The following is a 26581-nucleotide window of genomic DNA, read 5'->3' as shown; positions in this document are numbered from 1 at the left end:
AGCAGCCCTGGAGAAGGACTTGGGGATGCTGCTGGACATGAGCTGGCCATGTGCACAGCTCTGAATTCCCCCATGTCCTGGGCTGCAAAACAAGGGGGTGTCCAGCAGGCCAAGGGAGGTGATTCTCCCATTCCACTCTGCCCTCAGGAGACCCCCCTGCAGTGCTGGATCCAAATTTGGGGTCCTCAGCAAAAAAAGTCCCATTGGAGCAGGTCCAGAGGAGGCCACAAAGATGATGCAGGGACAGGAACACCCCAGCCTGAGAGAGCTGGGGTTGTTCAGCCTGGAGAAGGTTCTGGAGAGACCTTGTTTTGGCCTTTCAGTGTTTAAAGTTATTTCATAAAAAGGAAGGAGTTTGATTTGGTATAAGAGCAGACAGTGATAGGACAAGGAGGATTGGTTTTAAACTAAAAGAGGAGAGATTTAGATTAGATACTGGGAAGAAATTCTTTGTGTGAGGGTGGTGAGGCCCTGGCACAGGTTGCCCAGAGAAGCTGCGGCTGCCCCATCCTTGGAAGTGCTCAAGGCCAAGTGTTCAGGCTGCTGGGGCTTTGAGCAAACTGGTCTGGTGGAAGGTGTCTCTGCCTACAGCAGGGAGTTGGAACAAGATGATCTTTAAGTTCCCTTCCAACCCAGACCATTCTGTAATTCTGTGAATGTGGGAATCATTACCTCCACACGGTGAGGAGGGGTTCCTGGAATACCTCTGTGGCAGTATTAAACCCAACCACTTCCACATCTGCAGTGGCAGAGCAGCAGCACATGCCCATCCCAACCCTTTTCCACACAGGCTCTGTGCCTTTGTCTCTCTCAACAAATGGGAGCTGCAGTGAGTACCCTAGGGCAAGATCCACGGCTCTTTAATCACTCTGCCAATGCCTACAAAACAGCCTGCTTGTTTTATTCCCCCCATATAAACTGCTTTCCTAAGCAGCTCTCTTCACTGGAATGTCATGGGAATTTTGCTGTGTTTCTAGACCAAAAGTGGACCTAAAATCATGGCTGCAAAAAACGTCCTGTTAGCAGAGCTTGGGTATTGAGCAGGTATATCAGTGCAGGCTCACCTACAGCTGCTGTCTAATTACACATTCCACTAAATAGCTGGATTAACAAGGTCCAATCCTACAGGCTGTCATTCCTCACTGTTTTGATGTGGTATGTGAAAAGGGCATATTACATGGCTCTACACAGATATTTACTACATGTGTTATGTTGTATTGATTAGTAGTGCTGTATTAACTTTTTAGAAGTATGGTAAATGTAGTTTTGTAGTTAAAATGTAACTTTTGTAGTTTAAATAGGAACTATGTATGTGGGATATTTTTTTTAAGAAATGAATGAGGTATTCACACCAGACAGCAGCCACAGGACACCTAAATCTTTCAGAGAAAGAGAATTTATTGCTCCATTATCAGAAGAAATTAAGTTCTTCCTGCCACGCTCAGCCATGAAGATGCCACTAGGATTCAGAGGAAGAAGCTGACACTGACCAGACAGAATCCCGTGTTTGAATGGAATTTATGCATCATGGATGAGGTGTATGAATATGCAACAAGCTATTGCTTTTAAGGGTTAATCCTCTGTTAACATGTGTCCCTTTTTGGGCTTATTTTGCCCAGAAAGGGGTACCCGGACTGTCTGTAACTCTTTGTTTTTTTGTCTCATATTGTCTTAATCCAAATTGTCCAAATTATTATTACTGTAATTATATTACTATTTTTATAACCATTTTATTACCATTAAACTTTTAAAAAATTTAAAAACAAGTGTTTAGTGTTTTTCACCGGTAGATAGTGTGTGCCTGGTCCTGAGCACTCCTACATCCAGCTAAAGGTCAGGAAGGAAAAATTTGCTGCTGTGCTCATTTTTCCTGGTGATTCCCCATCCCTGGTCCATCCCTGTGGCCAGTGGAGCACAGATGCAGCTGTGAGGGGCTGTGTGTGTCACTGTTGGGCTAGCTGAGTAGTTGGTGCAAGGGTCAGAGCATGTGGGAGGACAGGAGGCTCCCTGGCCGTGGGTGCAGCAGCCTGAGGAGGGCTCAGGCTGGACTTTTCAGCTCTGGATTCTGTGCAATGACTTTTAGGCTGAGGGTCACATAACAAGGCTTTGCTCTGGAGCTGAACTTCCCGTTGCACTTGGAAGGGTTTAGGGAATGAGCTCAGGCTGAGAAGTCATCCTGCATGGGCAGGTTAAAGCCAGTGCTTACCTCCAAAGGGTGCTGCTCTGGGAGATGAGCTAAAGAGGTGTGAAACAAGGCAGCAGCACTGTGAAACCTCAGCTCTTTCCTTTGCACCTCCTTTTGTTTGGTTGATAATGTGATTTCCCCGCCTCTTGACTATTTGCACCAGGTATTAGAAGAATATGGCCCATTTCTTGTGGGCTGCTTGGGAAAATCTTATTGTCTATGGACCAAAATGGGCTGGGAGATGAACACTTTGAAAATCAGATTGGATTTAAGGGTGAGAATAAGGCATCTACATTTGTCCCTTATGTAAGGAATAACTGACATTTAACAGAGCAAGTAGCTGGGATGGATGAGATTCCTGATTAATTCAGGTCTTCTTGCCAGTTTGGGTGTTGGTGCTTTTCAGAGGTTTGGAAAAGCTTTTTGCAGTGCCTGGGAATGGCAACAATGACCCCTTAGCACCCCTTCCAGAGCTGGGCAGATTTGCAGACCCTGGAGCACATTTTGCCTGAGTAATTTGTAAAGGAAAAGCCAACTCTGCAGTGTGGCAACCTCTGGGAATAGATGTTAAATGGATGTAGAGCACATTGTGATCTCAGGGCTGCACATTGCATCTGATATGCTGTGAACACACTGGAAAATCTGCCAGCACTACAGTTTCTGGGGATAAAAAGCCCTTGCCAGCCATGTAAGCCATGGAGCAGCCACGTCCAAACCCTTGGAATAACATTCACTGGAGAAGGGCAACGTCCCTTCTGCTTGGTGTTGTCAGGAAAATTAATCCACAAACACCAGAGGTTTATGTCCAAAAAGGAGACAGAGGTGTCCTTTTACTTTATTGGAATAAAGGGAGAGGCCATGGGGCATTCCCCTGGGGTCTCTCAAATTTTTGGAGGACATAGACTCCTTTTTATCCCAATTTCCCGGCTGTATTTCCCTTCTCTCTTTCCCCACTGGCTGAGGTACTTGAGAGGCACAGACTGCCCAGAATGCCTGATACCAGAGATTGCCCTCTAATGTATAACCCTCCTTTTGAATTTTTAATTCTTATGGAATTTAGGGTTTTTTCTTCCCCATTGTTTCTTTCATCTTTCAATATCCAATTTCATTTATCAGCAAACATAAAGTTTATTCGTAAAAGCAAAGATCTTCTCCCATTCATCAATCAGTGGAACCCTTCCCATTGTTTCTTTTATCTCCCAGTGCTGGTTTTATCTACCAGCAGACCCACAGCTGGTTTTTAAAGACAAAATCTGTCATTCTTCTCAGCATGAAGACATTTATCACACCTCCTTTCAAGTGCTGCACTTGTCCTGAAATTCTTAGGTTCTGGGAATCCCAGAGGGACAGATGCAGTTTTTTGGAAAGGTCCTCATTTTTTAAAGACACATGCCAATCTTTATTGATGATTTATTGATCACAGCAGGTAGTCTCTTTATTTCTTCAACCCAAGTGGATCTTTGAAGGTTGAGACAACCCATCCCCTTGGATCAGGGCTTGCAAATAAAGTGTCACAGCTGCAGCAGTGCACAGTGGCTGAAGGACTGGGTCATTCACAGTTGGAGCCTCTTGAAACCCTTGTCTTCAGGAAAAAAAAAACAAACACCAAATTCCAGAAGAAGGTGGTGCATGAGAGGAGAAACAGTGCCCAAGGACTGGCTAAGTTTAGTGGCTGGAAGAGCAGGAGGAAGGGTGCTGTGTGCCAGGGTGAGTTGTGAGACTCTCAGGAATACTTTTTCCATAGGAAAAGTCCCTTTGCCCTCTGTGGATGCTTTCTTTACACACACTTTGAGTAGGGCTAATACCACAGCCAGTGTGGTCATGCCTGGATCCCCTTTTCCCCTTTCCAGGGTAATCAGCACCAAAGTGTGAATGTCTCCTTGCAAGTAAGGATTGTCTCCTTCCACCTGGGAAGCAGTGCCTACTGTTGAGAGGAGCAGAGCTGATGGAGCCCCCAGGACCACGTTTTGTTGGGGTCATAGGGATGATTTAATGTCATGATTTAATGTCATGATTTAAATCATCCATAGGAATGATTTAATGTCTGCCCTCCTTCTCTTATCCCTCCTGTGCTCCTGGGACAGGACCCAGCTTCCAGCACAGGCTGGGACAGGAAGAGGATGGGCACAACAGGGACACAAAAGCAGTGAAATCTTCATGCCCTTCAGAGGATGGTGGTGTGCTTTTAGCTGGATTGGGAAGAGCAGGCAGCTCTTTAGAAACACCAACTCTTTTAGGAACCCTGGAACAGGTCTGTAAAGCAACACAGACCCCGAGGAAGGCTGAACAGCACTGACAGGATCTGATCACTCCACAGCACAGAAATACACAGATTTCCTGGCTATATAAAACTAGAGAGTCAGAGTGAGAGCAGGACAAGGCTTTGGAGATAGAAAGGAAGGTTGAGCACACTCAATCAGTGGCAAAACAGTGGATGTCACTGAAGGAGAGTTACCTCAGATCTCTCTGGGTGGCTGCAGAACATTCCTCCTGTTGTGCTCTAGGTGGAGAAAGAGCACCAAGCCTTGGGCAACTGATTGCAGTTTCATTTGCTCATCTGCCTGAAAGCTATGAGAAGGCTCCAGAACCATTCTCCTCCATCCACAGCTGATCATAAAGTGCATTATTTAAACCTTTTTAACTGAGAGCACCCTCTTTGGGTCACTGAAAAGCCCCTCTGTGATCTACACGTCACTGTGTCAGCCTAGGGAGTGAGAAATGTTATTCAAATACTTTTATGTTTGCATGCTGAGAGTTTAGATTTGGGTCCTTGCATTTAAAAATTATTGTTCTGAATTTCCCTCTGTTATTGCACCCACAGCTGCAACTCCCCTCCACTGCACCACTTTTCCCAGAACTAACATACAAATTCTTTTATTTCTTTTGCTCAGCAGCTGCAGCAGGGATTTTTCTGTTTGCTTGTTTTCCCTCACTATATTTGGCCCCCCAGCTATGACCTTTTGGCAAAATGCAGACAACATCTGGGAAGGAAAAAAAAAAAAGAAAGTGAAAAGAGGGGTTGTTTCAGACTGCAGATGCTGTGACAATCTTTATCATTTAACCTTAATTATACACAGCAGAGCCATGGCCATTGGTGTAGCATCAGCAGCAGCAGTGATCCCATCTGCTGTGCCTGAGCACAGCACTGTGCTGTGGGTTAAAGTCTGGGGAATTCTCGGGACTTCTGCTGCTCACAGTGACCCCGAGATATGTTAGAAAGTCCCTTTTCCCAGCCTGGCAGTCGAAGAAGGAGTCAGACCTCTTCTATTCTTGTTCTCAAGGTTGTTTATTGTATCTTATCTATAAAATTCTTTCTTCTGTCCAGCCAAGGTCCGTTCAGCAAGACAGTCCAGGCACTCTGCCTGCCCCCAGGGCAGTGTTATCTTTTTATGCCAAAAACTACGTGTACAAAATTTACAATTACTTTCCAATACCTATCACCTATGTTAGACAGTGAGTTTCTGCCTTAAACCGGTCCAAAAGTGCCACCATCACAGTAGAAGATGGAGGCCAAGAAGAAGGAGAAAGGCTGGACACGCCCAGATTCTTCATCTGGCCTCTTGAACCTCCATTCTAAAAACCCCAAAAATCTATTTTTCACCCCGTCACAAATTCACTATCATTCTACTTAAACTTTCTTGACTTATAATTCCTCATATAAAGGTGGTAATTTGCTCCATGGGTCAAAATCAAAGTCACAGGTGTTTTGGGCTCTGTGCCAAGGTCTCTGAGCCCCCTGGGCAGGGGCTTGAGCTATCCAAGACAGCCAGAGAGATGTCTTGGCTTCTGACAGGGAATGTGATGCTCTCCAGTCTGATTTTGATTGTCCCTTAGTCTGCAGTTCCTCCCCTAGAGTGTGCTTCTGTCTGGCCCATATAGTGGATATTTTCACCCCTGATGAAGGGGAGAGAAATGCAGGGGATGCATCTGACTCCATCTTATCAGAAGGCTAATTAATTACTTTATTATACTATATGATTCTATATTATATTACACTATATTACATTACATCTGAACTGAATCTGCCAAGCACTCAACTGCACAGAATCTCATGGCTGTCACCCAACAGTCCCAACACACACACTGGGCCCTGACAGGCCAAGGAAACAAAACACCATCACTCAGGGTAAACAATCTCCATATTGCATTCTGCTTTGGCACAAACACAGGCACAGCAAATGATAAGAATTGTTTTTCCTTTCTCTGAGGTTCAGAGAATGCGAATCTCAGAATTATTCTCGGGAAGATGTGCCTTGCTTTTCTCTGTGAAGGGAAATGTGGGTGTATGTCGGGACCCAGGACATTCCTCTGGCTGCCCTGGAGGACTCGAGACCCTGGCAGGGGGCTCAGAGACGGAGTCAAACACACCTGTGACTTTGATTTTAACCCATGGAAACAATTACCAACTTTGTGTGAAGATTTACAAGCCACAAGAGTTTGAGTAGAATCATAGTTAATTTGTCACAGGGTGAAAATGTAGAATTTTTGGGTTTTTAGGATGGGGGTTCAGGAGGCAAGACGGAGAAATCTGGACATGTTCTGTCCTTCTCCTTCTTCTTCTTGTCCTCCATCTTCTGCTGTGATGGTGGCACTGGTTTAGAGTATAGACAGACTGTCTAACATAGGTATTGGGAAATGACTGTAAATAAAGTACACATAATTTGTATTATAAAGTTAGCAGCACGCCAAGGGCTGTCACTGTGCCACAACCTGACCTGCTGAACAGATCTCAGCAGGTCAGAAAAAGAATATATTAGATAAGAGAAAATAAACAACCTTCAAAAGCAGAGCTGAGGAATCTCAACTTCTTCTTCGGTCGTGGGGCTGGAAAAAAAAGACTCTTTAATACCTCGGGAGCCATTCCAGCAACACACAACCCGAGAGCTACAGGCCCATGTGCTCTGTTTGCCTCACAAGCTCTGAAAGAGACGTCAGGGGGGATTTTGTGTCTCTGCTGTGACTCTGGGGACACAGACAGCCCTGGAGCTGGGGTGAGCATGGCCGAGGAGCCCTGCTGGCTCCAGCTGGGTCTGTCAGTGACGCACGGAGCCGGGCTCAGCGCTGCGCTCCCGCTCTGCCGCGCTAATCCTTCCTCCAGAAACCCCCAGCACCTCCCGCTAATGCTCATCCTCACATCAGTGCACACAAATCCAGCAAGAGGATTTGGGAGCAGCTTAGACAAATGGTTCATTAGGGTCTTTTCTCTGCCAAGGGATGTTTTTTTTTTTTTTTTTTTTCTTTCTGAGGTTCCCATCACCGAGCTAGTGTAAAAATAAATTCTCCAAGTCACCAGACAGCTGCCACCCTAACAGACTTGTCTGGCATCCAGGCGTGAGGGACAGGGATCATTATCCCATCAAGAGATGGCTTTTTTTGCTCTCTGCTGGATGGGCAGAGTGGGTCCCTGTGAGCCAGATAAAAGCTGTGATTGTTTTGTGTTTGTCCTCAGCACGGGCAGATTTGCAGATCCTGTGCTGCTGCTCAGGTGGAGGTTCAGAGAAATTCCCTCCTATGAAGAGTCCTGCTCCCTGGAGCAGTCTCTGGGTGTGTGCTGTTCAATCAACTGTAGGTTTTCTGGTTTAACTTTAAATAACCCAATCATACAGGTAGCCTGTGTGCACACAGAAGCTGGTGGAGAATTGAGTTGGTTTCAGTGTCTGTGGTACCAGCAGGTGTCTCAACACCTCCCACTCTCCAGCCTGAGTCAGTAACAAGCCTTGCCTGTCCAATCCCCCTTCATCAGTGCCCCTCTTAGATCTGATCCTGCATTCCTGCCCTGTCCACCATCTCTGCAAGGCACTCTGCACTGACCAACAGCTCAATTCCCAGTCCCCCATTGCACCTGAGCACTAAACAACTCCTGCAGCATCACCTGCAATCAGGCAGCTCTTGGAGCTTTCCTGGGTGGCTCAGTGATTCATGCAATGATGTATGCATTCAGTGTTTAGAGCTTCCCCTCCAAGCCCTGCCCAGACAGAGAGAGAGGCAGACTCAAACCAGGACTGGGTTGTTCACTGCACCATCACCAAGTGGCTGCAGGGTTTGCAGAATGCCTTGTCCTGACCAGACCACTCTCTTTCCATGGTATCTTCTCTTCTCTTCTCTTCTCTTCTCTTCTCTTCTCTCTTCTCTTCTCTTCTCTTCTCTTCTCTTCTCTTCTCTTCTCTTCTCTTCTCTTCTCTTCTCTTCTCTTCTCTTCTCTTCTCTTCTCTTCTCTTCTCTTCTCTTCTCTTCTCTTCTCTTCTCTTCTCTTCTCTTCTCTTCTCTTCTCTTCTCTTCTCTTCTCTTCCAGATCTTCTTTCCTCCAGACCTCCTCCTCCTGCCTCTCCTTCACCACTACATCACCACCACTTCCCCCACACCAGCAGATAAAGCCACTTTTCCTTCTGGCTACTCACTCTTCTTGCTGGCTACCCACTCCTCCCTGTATTCCATACTTTCCCAGTGCAAAGGCTGGCTATCAATCCTTTTGAGAAAAAAAATATCAAACCTTTGGAGAAGAAAATATCAAACCTTTGGAGAAGAAAATTCTATATGATCACCCTGCAGTGGGCTCTGTAGGATGATCTGCTCGGTGCAGGAATGCTCATGTGGACTCTGAAGAAATAACCCACATGTAAACAGTCAAGAACACTGGAAGAAAAAAGAAAATTACTCTATGGATTCAAAGTTATGGCAAGTTGTGATTTATTTTTGGAGAGGTCTCTATCTAAAGAGGTATCTTATTTTATTTATTTATTTATTTATTTAATTTTTTTGAGGTTCACACCAAACCAAGAATGGACATAATTTCTCATTTCTTCTGAAAAAATAGCCAGATTTTAATTCCTCAAGGTGTTGCCTCATTTGCCATAATTATTTGCTTTAGACAAGTAAACATCACGTCACAAACAACCATATGCCCTCAAACTCTCTGATCTGAAAATAAAAATGGGTCTAATTTCAGAGCCAAGGGAATCTTTTATACAAGGGGCCATGGAAAGCTCAGGGAGATGAGATCTGGTTGCAAGGCAGGGGAACCCAGCTGTGGAGTTGCAAGCCAGATAATTTTATTTAAAGAAAGGACCAGAGGAGTGGAAAGGGCTGAAATTGTACCTCTGCCAAGTCGTTTTACAGGATGATACTCACCTGAGATCTACAGATGGGGAGAAGCATCACTGCTAAGCAGCTGTGAACTTCCAGACCTGCTCCTGTCCCTGTTCTCCTGCTCTATGGGCGTGTGTGAGATGCTCTGTCCACATCTCCCACCCTCTGGGAGCTGCTGCAGGCTGGGAAGCAAAGAGCATCCCTCATTCCCTATGCAAATCCATTGATGAAAACATAAAATGCATTGTGCTGCTAAAACTTGCTGAGCTTGTTTGACTAAGTGCCAAGGATTAGCAGCACGTAAATTCACCATTGATTTGACAACAATGATATTATGTGCCCTAAACACTGATGGGATTTGTTCAGTGTTTAGGATGTGGGCTCTGATGTGGAAAAAAGGGATTGCTAGTAATTTTTTAAGCCTCTTTGGCTGCACTAAGGCAGACTGTTGATATTATATAAATTCTTTAGATAAAATAAATATCAGTCTTAGGATAAGTAGAGTGGATGTTTAACTTTTCCAGCGTACAGCTGAATTGTAAAGCTGACTGTGGATTGCTGTGAACTGTAAAATGAAAATTGCCCCATGCCTCTAAAACGGGCAAAAAGGAGATGTTGCAGTAGAAAAAGAATCACAAAGGGCAGCAATAAAACAGATGATTATGCCTTAAAAGTGGTGAGGTGAAGATTTCTTTGTCAGTAGAAAACCAAAAATGTCCTCTCCACGACTTGTGCCTGCTGTGACTGTTCCCTCCCTGGCTCTGGTGTTCAGCAGCTTTGCAGCCACAGTCCCTGTGAGACAAAAGCCATGCCAGCATGAGGGGGGACCTCCTGGGACAAACCTGGGGGTACAGGGCTGACCATTCCTTAGGCAGGAGCTGCAGAGGTGAGGGAAGGGAGGGTTGTGGTGGTTTGCACCAGGACAAGCTTGGCCAAGAGTCTGGAGGGCAGGGGCTGCTCACCTGCTCCCAGCTGGGCATCTCAGGGCTGTTTGAGAGGCACAGGAATTTGCAGGGGTCTCAGGGATATGCTGGTCTTACAGAGAGACCAGCATATTTCTGAGAGCCCTGCAAATCCCTGCAAAAAAGCAAGCCCAGTTTGGTGGTGTTTTTTTGGGTTTTTGTTTGTTTTTTCAAAGATGCTCAGCATGTAGTGACCCTCCTACCACCTGGCTTCTTTTTTTTTTTTTTTGCTGTGAACTATCCCCCAGGAGTTGTTTTCAAGTGTTTTTTTTCCTTTAATAAGAATCACTGATTAATTTAATTAAAAAAAAAATAGCACCTTCCATTTCTCATGCCAGGCCTGCCATTGCAGCCCCAACCCCAGATAAGCATCATGCAAACTGCACTGATAACGTGGCCTCCCTTCCTCCCATCCCTTATAAACTTCAGCAAGGTGTCACCATCCAGAACTCATCAGGATCACTGCTGTCCTGCTTTCCATGGTGTCTGTTGGGGAGAGAAAGGAATCTCACAGCTGTTGCAATCACCTGTTCCTTCCTCCATCAGCACCCCAGGTCCCCCGTGGGGGAAAGTTTTGAAGCTCCTGGCCATGAGGAACAGGAAATGAGTCTTATTAAAAACAGGACTTTTCCCTTAAAAAGAAAGAAAAAAATGCTCTGTGGTCATTTCTAGGAAAAGCTCTTAGTAAGTGCTTAGCAGCCAAAACTGATAACCAGGAGTGAGCCTGCCCTTTGTGCTTGACTGCCTGCATTCTGACGTCTATGACTTCATACTGACTTCTTGCATCCTTTCCAAAGCTTGATCTATGCAAGATTAAGAAAAACATAGTCTTTTGTTTCTTTTCCCCACTCACCAGCTTTCTTACACACGTTAAGTGGTATTTTCCACAGCAGCAAGAGTGGCAGGAAGGAAACTTGCAAAAAAAATCACATTATTATTTACTGTAGCTTCATGTCCCTCTCATGATCTTGTTTTTGTAACTCATAGATTTCTATGAAGTGGAAAGTGCCAGTCTGACTGGCATGCTGCAACAATTTTATCATTAAATATTGCCAGAGATTGCTCAATCCCTTATATCATCACTAAACAGCTGATATCTAAACACAGAGGGCCTTTTAAATGAGTACAGTTGTATTTTGGGGGTAGATATGTATATTTGAAAGAAAAAGCACTGGGATGCATTCCTGTTTTCCATGAGAACTATCAGAAGAGTTACATCCTCTGCAGGGTGACAGGGTGTGGTATTTGCTGGGTCCCCAGGATGAAGGAAGAATTGACAATCTGACTCTATGTTCTTAGAAGGCTAATTTATTATTTTATGTACTTATATTAAAGAATGCTATACTAAAACTATACTAAAGAATAGAGAAAAGATACAGACAGAAGGCTTAACAAGATATTAATTAAAAACTCGTGACTGATTCCTCAGAGTCCAACACAGCTGATGGAGGTGATTGGTCATTAACTAAAAACAATTCACATGAAACCAATCAATAGTTGGTAAACAATGTCCAACCACATTCCAAAGCAGCCAAACACAGGAGAAGCAATCAGATAATTCTCTGAGGCTTCTTAGCTTCCCAGGAGAAACAACGGAGAAAGGAGAAAAATCCTGGCAAAGGATTTTTCAGAAAATTTGACAGTGACAACAGGGTACACCTGACTTGAGCAGAAATGCAGATCAGAGCAGGGTCTGTCTTTCTTGACTCTCCTGGGGCAACAGCAAAGCAGATGGGAACAGGAACCTCTCTTCTGTCAGCACTTCAGAATCTCCTACAAACCCTCCCCAGTCACTGCTGACCAGTCACTACACCTGACCAGTAACTGCTCCACTTCAAAATTTGCTTTTTTCTTCACCCTGGGCTTGCACAGAGCTTGGCAAGGGGGTTGGAGACAGCCCTGGGCTCTCCTGGAAATGGGGAGGTGGGAGTCAGTCATGGAACAAACTGGGAGCAGCTAAACACAAGCAAGGGCTGGGATTGCTGATGGCAGCTTTACTCAGGAACATGGTCTGGGATTTCTCCAGTTTATCCTTTACTAAATGTCTCACTCATGTGCTGGCAATTACACATGGTTTAGGAAAGGATTATTTCAAAGGTAAGCTGGACAGCAGAACATTCTGGATGAATTTCTCAGTTTTTCTCATGTTCTAAACTTGCAATGAATATTTGGGGAAAAACTGCCTTTGATGCATTGCTCTGGGATGTGATCATGACCATATGCATTAATTTTCTTCCATTCAATTTCTGCCAACAAATCTCACTGCTGTTGCTCAGCAGGTGATAATGATGCTCAAATGTTGCGTGACTTGTGAGGTCTGGGCTGCTGAACTCATGCAAAATGATCACTTTCTCTTCTCATACCAAATTCCCACTGGATGGGATTCACCTCACCAGTTTTGCTTGTGCAGAAGGAGATTAGAATTAGAATTACCTCCTCAGCTCCCCCCTGAGACACAGACACTGCTGAAAGGGGTCTAATTTCACCTTTCTGCCCACCCACATGATGATGTGACCTGGAGGCATCTGTCCCTCCACTGACTGCACAGGCAGCATGGACAACTCATCTGAACAGGACACAGAGGGTTTAGACCATTGGAAGTCACATGTGATGCACCTCAGGAGATTGGTTTTTTCTCCAGAGACACACAGGCAGTGTGAAGTCTGCATCAGAAAAAAAACCTGTAAATGATATTTACATTTCAGTGAAATATTTTTGCCCACAAAAGACAAAAATGTCCATAAGACATATGGATATGATTAATTCTAGGGGAAGCCATGAAAGTGTAGGTCCAGAAGAAAATAAAGACATAAAACCACAAAGTTGGCTGATGCTTTTCAATTATTTGAGTGTGTGGTAATATACATAAATTCAGATAAAATTCACTTGAAGACATAGTTCTCATTTTTCTCTAAAGAGCCAATTCCTTTCATCTCTCTGAAGATACAGAGGGCTCTGGTTCCCTGTATGTTGCCCACTGGCACAGGGTGCCCAGAGAAGCTGTGGCTGCCCCATCCCTGGAAGTGTTCAAGGTCTGGTTGGATTTGGCTTAGAGCAACCTGGGCTTCCTCTTTCCTCCTGGCCTCAATAATCCAGGGAATAATCTGGGGGACACTCTGGAGGTCAGAACTCAAGGGTTTGGCAGTGTTGTGAGGACTGAAGGATGCCCAGAGAGGATCCTGCCATTGTGTGCAGTGCTCCCTGTGCTCCCACCATAACCCCTGATTTGGGAAACACAGAGAGGATGTTCCCAACACACTTTAGGGATGGCATTTCACCCCTCACCCCTCACCTGGGCCCAAATGGTCTGTCAGACCCCCAAATCTCATTTTCTGTGTGAGCACAGTTCCCACAGTTCCTCTACCAGCCAAATAAATAACTTGCTTTGTGTGATCCAGTGAGTGCTTTTGGGATTTGAACTTGTTCCTGTGTCTCTCCTCTCATTTTTCCTCTTACCCTGCACATCAGGTGATGCATTCTGCATCAGGTCACTGCTGCCAGCTGGATAAATACAGGTTAGCAGGTCTCTAGAACTGGCTGGCTGAGGAGAGATATTTTATTTCACTGCCAGGACAAATCTCACAGAGTTCTTGAAGAAAAAAATCTTGGCAGTGCTTTATGACTCGTTTGCTTCCCCTTAATTCCTCTAACAAAATGACAGATTTGGTACAATGGGAATAAATCAGGGGTTTCTTGTGGTTTCCCCCTCCATGGCTTGAGGAGTGACTGATCTCTTTTTAACACCTGATTTTAGAAAATCCTTCATGCCTGAGAGCCAAGGCCAGACCATGGGACCTTTTCTTGCTGGAGCCATGTAAGGTGGAGCCTAAGCTCTTGTCTGTCTTAGCAGTCTTTACTGTGGTTTTGGGTGGTTTTGCTTTTCATGAAGGAAAGTCTCTGTAACAGGATCTCCTGGTTCCTACAATTCCTCCAAGGCCAAGGATTTTCCAAGACCACACGGTGCCTGGATGCCAGGTGATTCCCAGCTGGATATCACTCAGTGCTAGAAAAGCCTCAGTGCTTTTCTCAGTTCAGCTCCTCTGGCCTGAAATGATCTGGTTTCTCCCAAAGAAGAGGACAAGATCTCAACCACCCTTAGTTTCTGTAGTCCCTGACAATGTGAGAGGATGATTCAGCCCCTCATATCTGAAGTGCCTTTTGGAAGTGCCCTCTCCTCTTTTCCTGTTCTCTGCCGACTGCAAAAAGGCCCTGAGATGCACAAAACCCCCCACGCTGGTGCTTCTACTGCTCAGAGGCTCCTGGAACACAACCCCTGCATCTCTGGATGAGATGGAAATGGGTTTTCAGCTGTGGCCACAGGCTGTGAGCCCTGCTGTGGAGCTGGGCAGCCTGGCTGCCCTTTCAGAGCCCAGCCACCTCAGCTCTCTGGCAGAGCCTGCGGCTCCGGCGGCGGGCACAGTGCCCATTGCCCGGCAGCCCAGGGTGCCAGCTGACCCCTTAAAGGAGGCTTTTAGGGAAACAGAAATGAAAAACAGCTGTAACCAGAAATGCGTGTTAAGCAGGATCTGTGCTGTGACACCATGAGATAAATGGATCTCCCACATCACTCCTAAATCAAAACAGGGACACTCTCAAGAGCAGCTTTGGGACCGATGTTACGGTGGGAGACCAAGCTTATTTTTCTTTCTTTCTTTAGCACAAGTATTTTTTGTTGAAAGTTTTTGTTTTGTCAGAAAAAAATGATGCTCTGCATCATTTGTTAGCCCTGCTTCCCTGCCAGTCCTGCCATGATCCCTGTGCCAGGGGCATCAGGCCCCTCTTGAGTGGCAGAGGCACTTTGTAGCGTGTTACAAAAAAGTTTCTTCTTCTTCAACCTGAAACCGACCCTTTTTCCTTGCTTGGAGGAAAGCTGTTGCATTTATTTGGAAGAAATATTGAGTTTCTGCTTCAAGGAGGGGCAGAAAAGAAGCAAATTAATGAAACCCAGGGTCAGGTTATGAAGACCCATGGAGCTGATCTCTTTCAGAAGCATCTTTGAGTTGCCCACCGGGGTGTCCTGCTCAGCCTGCTTGATTCCACAGGGGACATGCCAGCACCCCTGGGCACCCTGTGCCTCGCAGCCTGCTGCCTGGCATCATCCCTCCAGGACATCTGGCACCGATTCCAACCAGACTGTCATTTCCAGGTCAGTCTCCACATTTCTGCTGACCACGTTGCCTCCATCATGAGATCATGTCTTTCCAGAGGAATCCTACTAATGCCTTCATTCTGCCAGGCCGGTATATATAGGGGGAGCTTCCCTGGGGCTGCACTCCAGCCAAGGCATCGCCGTCTCCCCAGCAGCGGCGCTGCCCCTTCTGCTCTCCCCTTGCAGCCACAGGTCTCAGCAGCAGCAGCAGCAGCAGCAGCAGCAGCAGCATGGACATTACCATCCAGCACCCCTGGTTCAAGCGTGCTCTGGGACCCCTCATTCCAAGCCGTTTGTTTGACCAGTTTTTTGGAGAGGGTCTCCTCGAGTATGACCTCCTGCCTCTGTTCTCGTCCACTATCAGCCCCTACTACAGGCAGTCCCTCTTCCGCAGCGTGCTGGAGTCGGGCATTTCAGAGGTAAGGGCCCTTTGATTTCCTCTCCTTTCCTTCCTCTCCCTCCTTGTGCCTCCAGCTGCTCCTCTCCACCCACATCTCACATTTCCTGGACAAGGAAGACCACAAAGCCACTGCCAGGCACAGCCTACCCACCCCTTCTTGGGCACAAAGGGGAGCCCTCACTGGGGACAAAGCTTCCTGTCAGAAACAGGAACCATTCTGGCTCCTTTTGAGGGTTGTTTCCAACACAAGAAGGTTGGTTTTTTTGTTCTGTGCCCCACCACCTGGATAGTGGAGAAGAGCAAGGCTGCTCCCAGAATTAGTGCCTGTGAGGGCAGCTTGCCATGGGAGAGGACCCTGGCAAGTGGGAGCTTTCTCCACCTTCTCCACCTTGGGAGCTTGGTGGTTTTTGCAATCTCTCACTGAAGGACCCCAGAGCAATTTTCTGTAGGAGAATGTGTAGCTATGGGGTCTGTGATCTGAAATTCAGGTCCAGGTACTTTCTGTAGCCCTCTCTTACTGCATTCCTCCCAGAGCTACGACCACAATGAAACCATAAATCACTGAAAGGACAAAACACGTGCTCCCAGAGAGTCTTACACTGGTTTCCATCCCTTCTCTGTGCCTGGCCCATCTGGCAGGTCACTAAGTGCTAAAGGGTCCCCTTTAGAGCAAGAATAGCAGCAAGGATAATAACACCTCTCCCCAGAGCAGTAGCCAAGGTGCAGACACCAACCATGGCCTCCTGGTGACCCTGACACCAACCATGGCCTCCTGGTGACCCTGACACCTCCCACACCCTCTCCCTGGGTCCCCACAATGGGAAGAAAACCCCTGCTGAGGCCCATAGTCACAGAAGGACAAAGTGCCAGAGCACCCCTTTTTTGTCCTTTGACCTGTGGTGATGTTGGCAGTGCCCCACAGCCAGAGCTGGGGCCTCACTGTGTGACAATGCTCGTTTCAGGTGAGGTCTGATCGGGACAAGTTCACGATCATGCTGGATGTAAAACACTTCTCTCCCGAAGACTTGAGCGTGAAGATTATTGATGACTTTGTGGAAATCCATGGCAAGCACAGTGAAAGGCAGGTAAGTGGAAGTGATGGTGATGGTGGAGCAGCTGGAGAGTCCGGCTCTGTTTTCCTTCTTTCCAACAGTTTTCAGCTGAAGGAAAAAAAAATGACTATATCAGAAGAAGGAGTTAATTATGAATTGTCGTTATTGGCATGGGCTGTTTCCATAGAGCCCCCACCTGATATCTGAAAATAACAAGCTAATCCACCCCTCTTTTGTTTATTTTCAATCATCATCTTCCATAACCATCAGATGACCATGTCCATTGTTCACTAATAACACTGAGCCAGACACAGAACATCATCTGGCACTACTGAAGCATGGCTGAGTTTTCATAAGCCAGAATCCTTAGTGAAAACAGAGTTTTTATATGCCAGTCTGGGAGAGAAAAGCAAGAGCAAACAAAACAAAAGAAAACCAACCAAGGGCCTCAGGCTTGGAAACTTTTAACACGGATGTCATGGAAATATCTGTGGGGGTCGAAAAGTGAATTATACCAGCAGGGGTTTAATTTTTCTCACACACATTTTTGGCTAGACAAGGCTCTAGCCTGGAAACAGTATGTATTTTTAAATATAGTTATTATTCTCATGGCCAACTTTAAAAAAATAATTGCGACTTCTCATTCTTTTGGCCAAAAAAAGAAGGGGGCCAGGATTGTGTACTTTGGCTGACACAGCATTGCAGCCTGATAAATAAATGCATGGCTGCACACGTCTGCCTTGCCTTTACCTTCCCAGGCCTCCAGACTTTGTCTCCAAGCGTCCTTTGAAATCAGAAGCCCAAATCAGATCCCAGCCTGGGATCAAACCTATGGCCAAAATCACTCCCTGCTGCTGTGCTCAGCTCTTGCAGCCTCACAGGTGTCAGGGGGGACATAGCTGTGAAATTACCCCTAGCAGAGGTGTGCCCAGCGGTCCTGGCAGTGCAGTGTCACAATAATCCAGGGTGATTGTGGATGTGGTTCTCCAAGGGAGATGGACAAAGGGAGGCACGGGGAGTTTCTGACACACCTTCCCCCCTTTCCCCACTGCCTCTCAGGACGACCACGGCTACATCTCCCGGGAATTCCACCGCCGGTACCGCCTGCCCGCCAACGTGGACCAGGCTGCCATCACCTGCTCGCTGTCCAACGATGGCATGCTGACCTTCTCGGGCCCCAAGGTCCCCTCCAACATGGACGCCAGCCACAGCGAGAGGCCCATCCCCGTGTCCCGGGAGGAGAAGCCCAGCTCGGCGCCCTCCTCCTGAGCCCGGCGGTGCTGGGCCGGCTGCCACCACCTGCAGGTCCCGCTCCCAGAGCCTTGGCGTAGATATCAGTGAATGTCTAGAGGGGTTTCTTCTCTTGGTTCCTCCTCCACTTTGTTTCCTCCTTTTTTTTGTTTTCTTCTTTTTTGTTTTCCCCCTCTTCCCTCGGATGGAACGGGGGGCTGGGTGAGCAGCTGGTGGACTTGGAAGCTTAAACCTGGTGGGGATGGCACGGGTGGCAGTGCTGCCATGCTGCTGTACTTGCTGAAAGGGTCTTTGTCTGGTGCTGTAGCCCATTTCTGCCATCAGATAGGAAGAAGTGCACGAGTAACACTGGCTGCTGGTGCACCAAGCCTCGAGACAAGGCTTGGGACAGGGGAAAAGCCCTGCAGAATTGCTGTACCTCACAACTGGTTACTCTCAAACAGCAACAGAGCCAAGCCCCACACTCAAGACCCCGAACCTGCCATGAGTTCCTTGCAACTGCAGGAGAAATAATAACAACAGCAATAATAATAATTACCAATAACATCTCACCTTCGGGGGGTTGCAATGTGTATTTTTTTTTCTTTCAGCAAAGTGTTTAAGTGTCTCTGTTCACACCTCTACCCTGTCATTTCCCTCTGGGACAACTGACAGGAGGACAAGCATGTCTTTCCACCGTCTTTGTAGGCCCTCGGGGGGGGAGAGAGGGGGGCTCACCACTGTGCAGAGGCTTCCCATCCCCAGCCAGCTCTCCCCAGCCTGTGTGTGACACTCTGTCTCCCTTGCTCTCCTGTAACTCTAGGGTAGCTCCACCTCTCCTGCTGGTATCTGGCGATTAGCCTGAGAACGTGGTCAGTGGCGGTCAATAAAGTGATATAGGAAACACGCAACCGGCGTTGGGGGTTTCATTTCTTCCTTTGGAAGGCTCCTGAAGGTCACTGTGGTGCCCAGCACCACTTGGAGGATGTGCTTTCCACTGCTGTTGTGAGGATGGCTCACCCTTTCTTTTCTGTTCCCGTTATCGCTCATGCAAACAAAACCAAAACTGTCGGGACCCGGGACATTCCTCTGGCGGCCCTGGGTGATTCGAGACCCTGGCAAGGGGGCTCAGAGACCTTGGCACAGAGTCAAAAACATCTGTGCCTTCGATTTTAACCCATGGAAACAATTACCAACTTTGTGTGAAGATTTACAAGCCACAAGGGTTTGAGTAGAATGATAGTTAATTTATCACAGGGTGAAAATGTAGAATTTTGGGGATTTAGAATGGGGGTTCAAGAGGCAAGATGGAGAAATCTGGGCATGTCCTGTCCTTCTTCTTCTTGTCCTCCATCTTCTGCTGTGATGGTGGCACTTTTAGATTGGTTTAGAGTAGAGACAGACTGTCTAACAGAGGTGATAGGTATTGGAGAATTATTGTAAATAAAGCATATGTAGTTTTTAGTATAAAAAGTTAACACCACCCCAAAAGGCAAGAACTGTGCCACAACTCGACCTGTTGGACAAATCTCAGCAGGTCAGAGAAAGAATGTGATAGATGAGGAAAAATAAACAACCTTGAAAAGCAGAACTGACGAATCTCAACTTCTTCTTTAGTTGTGGGGCTGGAAAAATGAGACTTTCCAATACCTTGGGGTCATCTCAACAACAGAAACCCGAGACAAAAGGATCAGAGAAAGAACAAAACTCAGCCTGACCACCACACCATTCCTTCAGACCACTGGGTCAGTACAAACAGCACTTCAAACCTCATGCCCAATGGTACCATGTGACAGATTTAATCTGAAATTAATGGTTAAGGTTGTTTGATGGCAGCATGGGTGGAGTGGAGGTACGAGCTCTCCCTGCAGTTTCCACGCATAAAATCCACAGCTCCAGTGTATGAGAATAGCCAAGAGTAAAGGTTTCAGCACTCATGCTCTGCTCAAACAGCTTTCCACACAGATGGATATCCAGGGTGCTCAGGAAAGCCCCTACATCTCCATAATTTACCACATAGGTATAATCATCTCAGACAGTTTTTGCTCTGCCAAAAAGCTGAGCCCACCAACCTCCTCTTCTTTGATGCTGATTAGCTGTGAAAAACAGAGGAAATAAATGCAGTTGTTTGTTGGTTTTTTCTTTTTTTCTCACAGTGTGGGCTTGGATATTAATATGAGCCATAAACACAGAATCTCTGAGACTATTTAAATTTAAAAGCCACTTGCTTCTGCCATATCTAGGCCAAAACTCAGGGAGGGCTGGGACTTCAGGAGCAGAGGCATCATCTCTTATCCAGACAAATTGAATGTGCCCCAGGGCTCATCCCCTAAGTGATCATTACTGGGACCAGCATCACAGCACCTGTGGCAGAGCCTGGGACAAGGCTGCAGGAGGGGGAAAGAGCTGCAGATGCAGGAGAAAGCAAAGGAGGGAGACTGTCTGGTAATTAGAAAGCAATAAAATCCCCTCAGCGTCTGACACTCTTTTAAACCAATTTTTTTACTGAGATTAATTACTGGGCAATCTCAGAGCTTTCTACCACAAATTGTGCAGCCCCTGTTGTGTTTGCATCTCCGGGGGAAAGGCGTGAATGAGTGCACTTTGGGAAAGGGCAATTCCATTTCAGGGGGGAGCTGTGGCTGCAGGCATGGAAAGGACATTTTAACTGAAGCTGCCTCTTTTCTTTGCCTGGTTCTAACAGGTCACCAGCCTCTGCTGCCTTCCCTTCAGATGCATCTTTTGCCAGAGCCTCAGTGCCTCCCTGCCATGTGCTGACACCTCTCCCCTTCCTGACAGAAGCCCAGCAAAGCCAGGAGGAAAAAAAAAATCGAATCCCAGACATTTGACCCCCATTCAAACCTCTCAGAGGTAAAAATAAGGAAACAGATTTTGAGCGTGATCTGTGTGCAGATGTTACCTGAGGTGCCTGAGCATCCCGTGTGTGTCTGTTAGGGCCATCAAATGACATTTGAGCCATTTGTGGGCCCCTTTTTATGCCTGGCTGGCAGAAAGTGAGAGTTTTGATAGGAAATGATGACAGGAAATCAGGGCAGGTTTGGGGCAGGCCAGGAGCCACACAGGGGGGCAGCAGCTCAGGACCCATGCTGCCCCTCACTTTTGGGGACACCACACCATGACTGCCTCCCTGCTCTGTGAAGGGATGATTTTAAAGCCTTTTGCAATCCATAAGCTAATTAAACCCATAAGCAGCTCTGAAAGCCTCTGTGCAAGTGCATTGGGGTGTCTGGTGGTGTTTTGTGTGGGACAGGGAATGTGTCCCCAAACCCAGAGCCCCTCTGACCCCAAAAGGCTCATCCACTTGCAGAACAGCTTGAGCAGTGCCACTAATGCCTGTGTGTCACTCAAAATATTTCCATTTTTTTCTCCCAGAAATCTTCCCAGTCACATCTGTCCAGGATTCTCCTCCTCTTCTCTGCAAAAATTATTGTTTCCCTTTGCTGAGATTGTAATTTAAAGAAATTCTTGTTATTCATAACCTGTGGTGGTTTCAGGAAGGAGCTCTTCACCACAACTTTCTTTGCAAATTCACCTGTTAGTAAGGTGTTGATAACACTCTTTAAGGATTAACAAAACTTCTTGGAGGTTTTTTGGTTGTGAATTAGTTGGTAGTTTTATAATGGAGGAAAAAGCAGCAACAGGAAACTTTCAGAGTGTCTGGGCAGGTTGTGAAGTGTGGCCTTTAACCAGGGCCTTCTACTCAGAGTGACTATTCATCCTTTTTGCACTGTGTTTTTATTACCTGCCCTCCTTTTCCACCCAGACTGGTAATCTTGCTTCCCCACAGCAAAGAAATTACTTTAGCTTCTCCTCCAGAGGAATTATCAGAGGGCTCTCAGGAGGAGGCAGCAGATGGTGCTGCAGGGACATGCAGACTCCTCCAAGTTATTCCCCCTCTTCCCACAGCCTCAGTGGGGTGGCAGTGACCTGGGGGACAGCAGCTGGTGCCACTGCCCTGCCTGGGCAGGGTACCTCTGCCAGGGTCCTCTTCCTCCAAGAAAAATCCAGGAGCAAGAACTGGCAGGGTCCAACCTGCAGGCCACCAGCCAGGAAGATGTCCCTGAGTATTTGGGGCAGAGCTCCTGGCCTGTCACCCTCCTTGGCAGGGGGATAAAGAGGTTTCTCCTCATGCTGCTTACCCAGAGCTCACCCAGCCCTCTCTGCAAGGGAATGGGCAGTTAAGGGATGCTGCATCCTCCCCAGGCTGATCCTTCAGCTCTGGAATGCTGTCCCCTGGCTCCTGGCAGAGGGACAGCCCTGGAGACAGGCAGAGATTGCCTGGCCAAGCCATGTCCCCACGGGGTGGCAGCCTTGCCTGTGCTCTGGCACTCCCAAGGGCTCCCTTCTCACCAGGGTTTAACACCTCCCCAGGAAGATGGGGCCCAGGGCACAAGGATCCAATCAGAGTTGCACGGCTCTGGCATTTCTTGGTTTCTGACTGATTTACAAGCTAGCCAGTGCTACATAAAAGCTGGGAGTAGCCTGAAAGTTTACCAGCATTTTTCACCCAAAGCAAATCCTGCTGCATGCAATCTCTGCAACCCCTCATCTCCTTGGCATCATCATCATCAGGATTTGGGCTCTGCCACACAGGTCTCTAAATATGGAATTAAAATAGCAGTAGCTGCACACGTGAAAAAAAACAACATTATGCTCTCAAAAGAACTCTGGGCACATATCTGCAGTTTATTGTAGTGTTGGGCACATAAATCTGGGATGTGCAGCCAGAGAAGACTGTAATGATGTGAAGCCTGCCCTCCCTAACTCAGACTTTGTCCCTCTGGTGTGACCTCTTGTCAGGACTGGCTTGGAAAGCCACCAGCTCACGCCAGGGGAGGTGTGTCCCTTCTGTGTCCCTCATTCCCATCTCCTGATCTGGCTTTTCCCGGGGGAAATGCAGTCAGGGCCCATCCAGAGCCCACAGAGCAGGCCTGAGGCTTGGTTACATGGCTGGTGCTTCACTTGCAATTAACTGGCCCTTTTAATGACAAATGTCAGCTTGGGACAAGCACAGATGTTCGTGGCATTTCTGAGAGAGCAGCACAAGTGGAATAAAAATGAAATCTCAGTCTGAGAGGCTGAGGAAGGATGATGGAGTGACGCAAGCCGACCAAAGCTCAGGAGAATTCTCTGTGCCTCAGAGTTCATCCTCCAGCTGATCCAGAGATCTGCCACACATCATGAGGGGCCTGAACTCCTCTGAGGGAGAAAAGTGAGTGTCTGCTTAAGGAGGGTGAACCAGCTGCCCCAGGGTATGGGCAGAGCTGATCCACAAGGCCCTAGAGCCTCCCTGCAGCACTCATTGCTCCCAGAGCGGGCTGTGGTGTCTCACTGGGGTTTTGGGGTGGTTGAGGGTCACTCTGGAGGGGTCCAGGGGTGGATTCAGCACACAAGGGGCTCATGGACAGTGTGGCATTGCCTGGTGTGTCTCAGGGGAAGCAGCAGCTCAGCTGGCAGTCAGGAGAAAGGGAATTTCCATGATTTGCTTGTGGTGCTTTCTCTGCTAAAATTCCATAGCTGCTCGATCATGTCATTAACTTCTGATCAGGGGGAAAGGAGCATTGCTTAATTCAGAGCCTGCTCTGCCTTCAGGCCATCAGTGAGATCTGCACAATTGTGTAATTCTGTACACAAAACCCATAACATCCAACACAGCATTTACACACTCACAGTTTTATTTCCTCGGCGCCTTGAGCACTGTGCTCAGAGATGCAGCACCCGGGGATTTTTACATCCTCATCCGAGAATTCCTGTGTTATTCCAAAGAACTGGCTCTGGTCTCCCTTCCCGAGGCTTTCCTGCCCTGCCAGCCCGGCAGGACCCGGGAGGTGGCAGCAGCCCCTCGCCGGTGGCACCGAGCATCCTCTGCCTTGAACAGAGGAGAACACACGATGGTGGCAAGGTCACACTCGGGATTTGCTGAGCATCTCTGTACTTTCCTCCACAGAATGTTGGGCTTTCCTTTTTTCCTTCCCTTTCCCCCCTCCTCCCAGATCCCCCACTATAATTATTTCAGGTTTTTTTTCTCTCTTTTCTCTGACAAGGCTCTCAGAGGGAGCAGAGCAGCACCATTGTCCGCGCTGTCTCCGTTTTTCCACCCACTCAGGCTGATGTCAGCCCCTCGCTGCAGGATTTAATGCATTGCTCTCTGCCTTCCACACTGCTTGTTTCCACAACTTTTTGTTTCTCATTTTTTCCATCTGCTGGGGAAATCTCAGAGCCAAAGCCTGGCTCCCACCTCTGATGCCCTTTTCCTCCCTGCTGAGCCATGCTGGAGGATGGGACATGCAGGATCACCCTGCCACTGAGTCACCAGAGTGGAAACAAAAGGGAGCCCAGGGGAACAGGCCCCTCACAGTGTTTTGTAGACCACTGAGGGTCAAACAGGTCCCTTTTATTCCCCCTTTGTCCCTTGCATAAGCCCAGGGTACTCTGCTGAGTCTTGCAGGAGCAACATTTGGCTCGATGTTGATATTGAGATAACTCAGAGCTCAGAGCTGAGCTGTAAAGGCCTTTGGAAGTCTGCTTCATAGCTCTCAGTGCTGACTAAGGAAGGTCTGGGGTTTAATTTCCTGCCATGTTTTTGTTGTTATTGTTGTTTGTTTTTACTTAAAGGGAACTATTTGGAATGTCTAGCCTTGTCTCCGCTGGTTTTGCTGGAAGGCTCCTTGGGCTTTTGGGAGGATTTGCATGTTGAACTCTCTCACACTGTAAACAAAGCGTGTCAAATCCTTCCCAAGGATGCTGATTTTCCAAAGCATTCTTTAAGATCCTGACCTTTCTTCTCCAGTAATTTATGAACTACTTCCAAACCCTCCACAAAACAGTAATGCAAAAAGCCTGACTTATTTATGTGCTTCAGTGGGCCATAGGGGTAAGAAAAGCTATACATAGCCTTGTTTCAGTCTCTGGATATGTCATTATTTCCCTCCCCTGTGAGGTTCATGACACCAGGATCTATGACCCTGTCCATGGGGCTGCAATCAGGAAGCTCAACAGGCTCCTTCAGCCCCCGTAGCAATTTGGCTTCCCCTGGGATGATTTCTGATGCTCATTGATTTTCAACCTGTCAGCTCAAAGTCTCACCTGAATTTAATGCAAAACAAACACCCTGCCACATCAACACGGGGAAAATGGAATATGATGAACCTAATCAGCAGTGGCAGGGTGGTTCAGCAGAGTCTGGGAAAGGATTTTGTAGAGGAGAGCAATTGTTCACAATTTTTTGCCGGGCTGTAGTTTCTCTAGCAGCACACACCAGAGCTGACTTGCAAGCCTGCCAGGCTGGCTTTTCTCCTCCAGGCACTACTAATGCCCTATCATTTTATCTCCCTATCATTTCAGACTAATAAAAAAGGCAGCACAGAGTAAAAGAGGCATAGACTGGGATGCATGGAAGACCCAAATAAGAAATAGGATCAATGGATGGCCTGGAGAAGTTGGCTATAACAATATTTCCACCTCCCTTCGAAAAAAGCAGCCCCGCCACACTCTACCTCTTCTAGGGGGCTGGCAGATAACTCAGAGGTAAAGCCTCCAGCTGAAGTATTACAGACACATCAACTCCTTTATGCTACAGTAACAAAATTTTAAAAAGTCCAAACCAACACACAGATTAGAGGCTATATATGTATTTTTCTCCTTTGATAAGATGAAGTGCAGGAGCCACTGCAGCACCTGAAATGATTGTAAGTACTTTCCAGAGGAGTGTAGAAAAATTCAGCAGTGGTCCCTGTGCAGCTGGGCTGTCCTGCTCTCCCTCTCACCAATGATGCTCAGGGTCAGCCACTGACGGGGACTGAACTGGAATTTGAGCTTCTCATTCACATTTTTTCCCATTCAAATTGCAGGAGGTTGCCTCACCGTGTGAATTCCATGTTTGGGTCATTAACCAAGCAGCTGAAAATGCATTAATTAAACCAAGAGATTAAAAATCTCCCTCCCCAAAAAAACCAAAAGAAAACAACCAGCCAGAAAAGTAATTAAAATAAGATGGAATAATCTGACAGATTTTTGCCTGCATGTTTTGGAGTAAGGCAGCATAAATGGAAGGAAAAAACTCACACCCACAGCACTTATGATTTCATTAGCTCAGACTTTTCAGTGCCAGCCCTTGCATGAGGGGTTTGCAGCAGGGGCAATGTGGTGACAGGAATCACTGAGGTGAGCAGCCCCTGTGCCAAAAAATCCCCTCTGCCTGTGACCATCACAGCCCTTGGGTCAGAGAGGGGTTCCTCACCACAGAATGGAGTCCCCCAATAAATCAGGTGTGAACTCAAGTTTCTCAGACCTCTGAGGTAAAGCGCTCCCCTTACCTTGGAATAGAACCAGACACTGAGGTCTCTGGCAGATTTTGCTGCAGCTGCAGCGTCTCAGGACACAGCCAGGTCAAAGGGTTGCAGACAGAGGGAATATTTGTCATTATATCCACCAGCACAGCTGGAAAAATTAGAGATTTTGAGCTCTGAAGCCAATCTGCAAGTCAGTGAGGACTTT

At 47.1% G+C, this 26581-nt stretch overlaps 1 protein-coding gene across 1 annotated transcript; it reads left to right on the top strand.

Moving 5' to 3' along the window:
* Positions 1 to 15603: 15603 nt before the first annotated feature.
* On the top strand, positions 15604 to 18103 carry CRYAA (crystallin alpha A). Its single transcript, XM_058019258.1, has 3 exons — positions 15604 to 15801; positions 16745 to 16867; positions 17894 to 18103. Exons 1-3 carry the CDS (start codon positions 15613 to 15615, stop codon positions 18101 to 18103), a joined length of 522 nt encoding a protein of 173 aa, XP_057875241.1. The 5' UTR covers positions 15604 to 15612.
* The last annotated feature ends 8478 nt before the right edge of the window (positions 18104 to 26581 follow it).

The sequence above is a fragment of the Melospiza georgiana genome, chromosome 2 (assembly GCF_028018845.1).
Source record: "Melospiza georgiana isolate bMelGeo1 chromosome 2, bMelGeo1.pri, whole genome shotgun sequence".
In the NCBI taxonomy this organism is placed as follows: domain Eukaryota; kingdom Metazoa; phylum Chordata; class Aves; order Passeriformes; family Passerellidae; genus Melospiza; species Melospiza georgiana.
The sequence above is the reverse complement of the archived record's forward strand: the minus strand, read 5'-3'. Positions and strand labels throughout refer to the sequence as shown.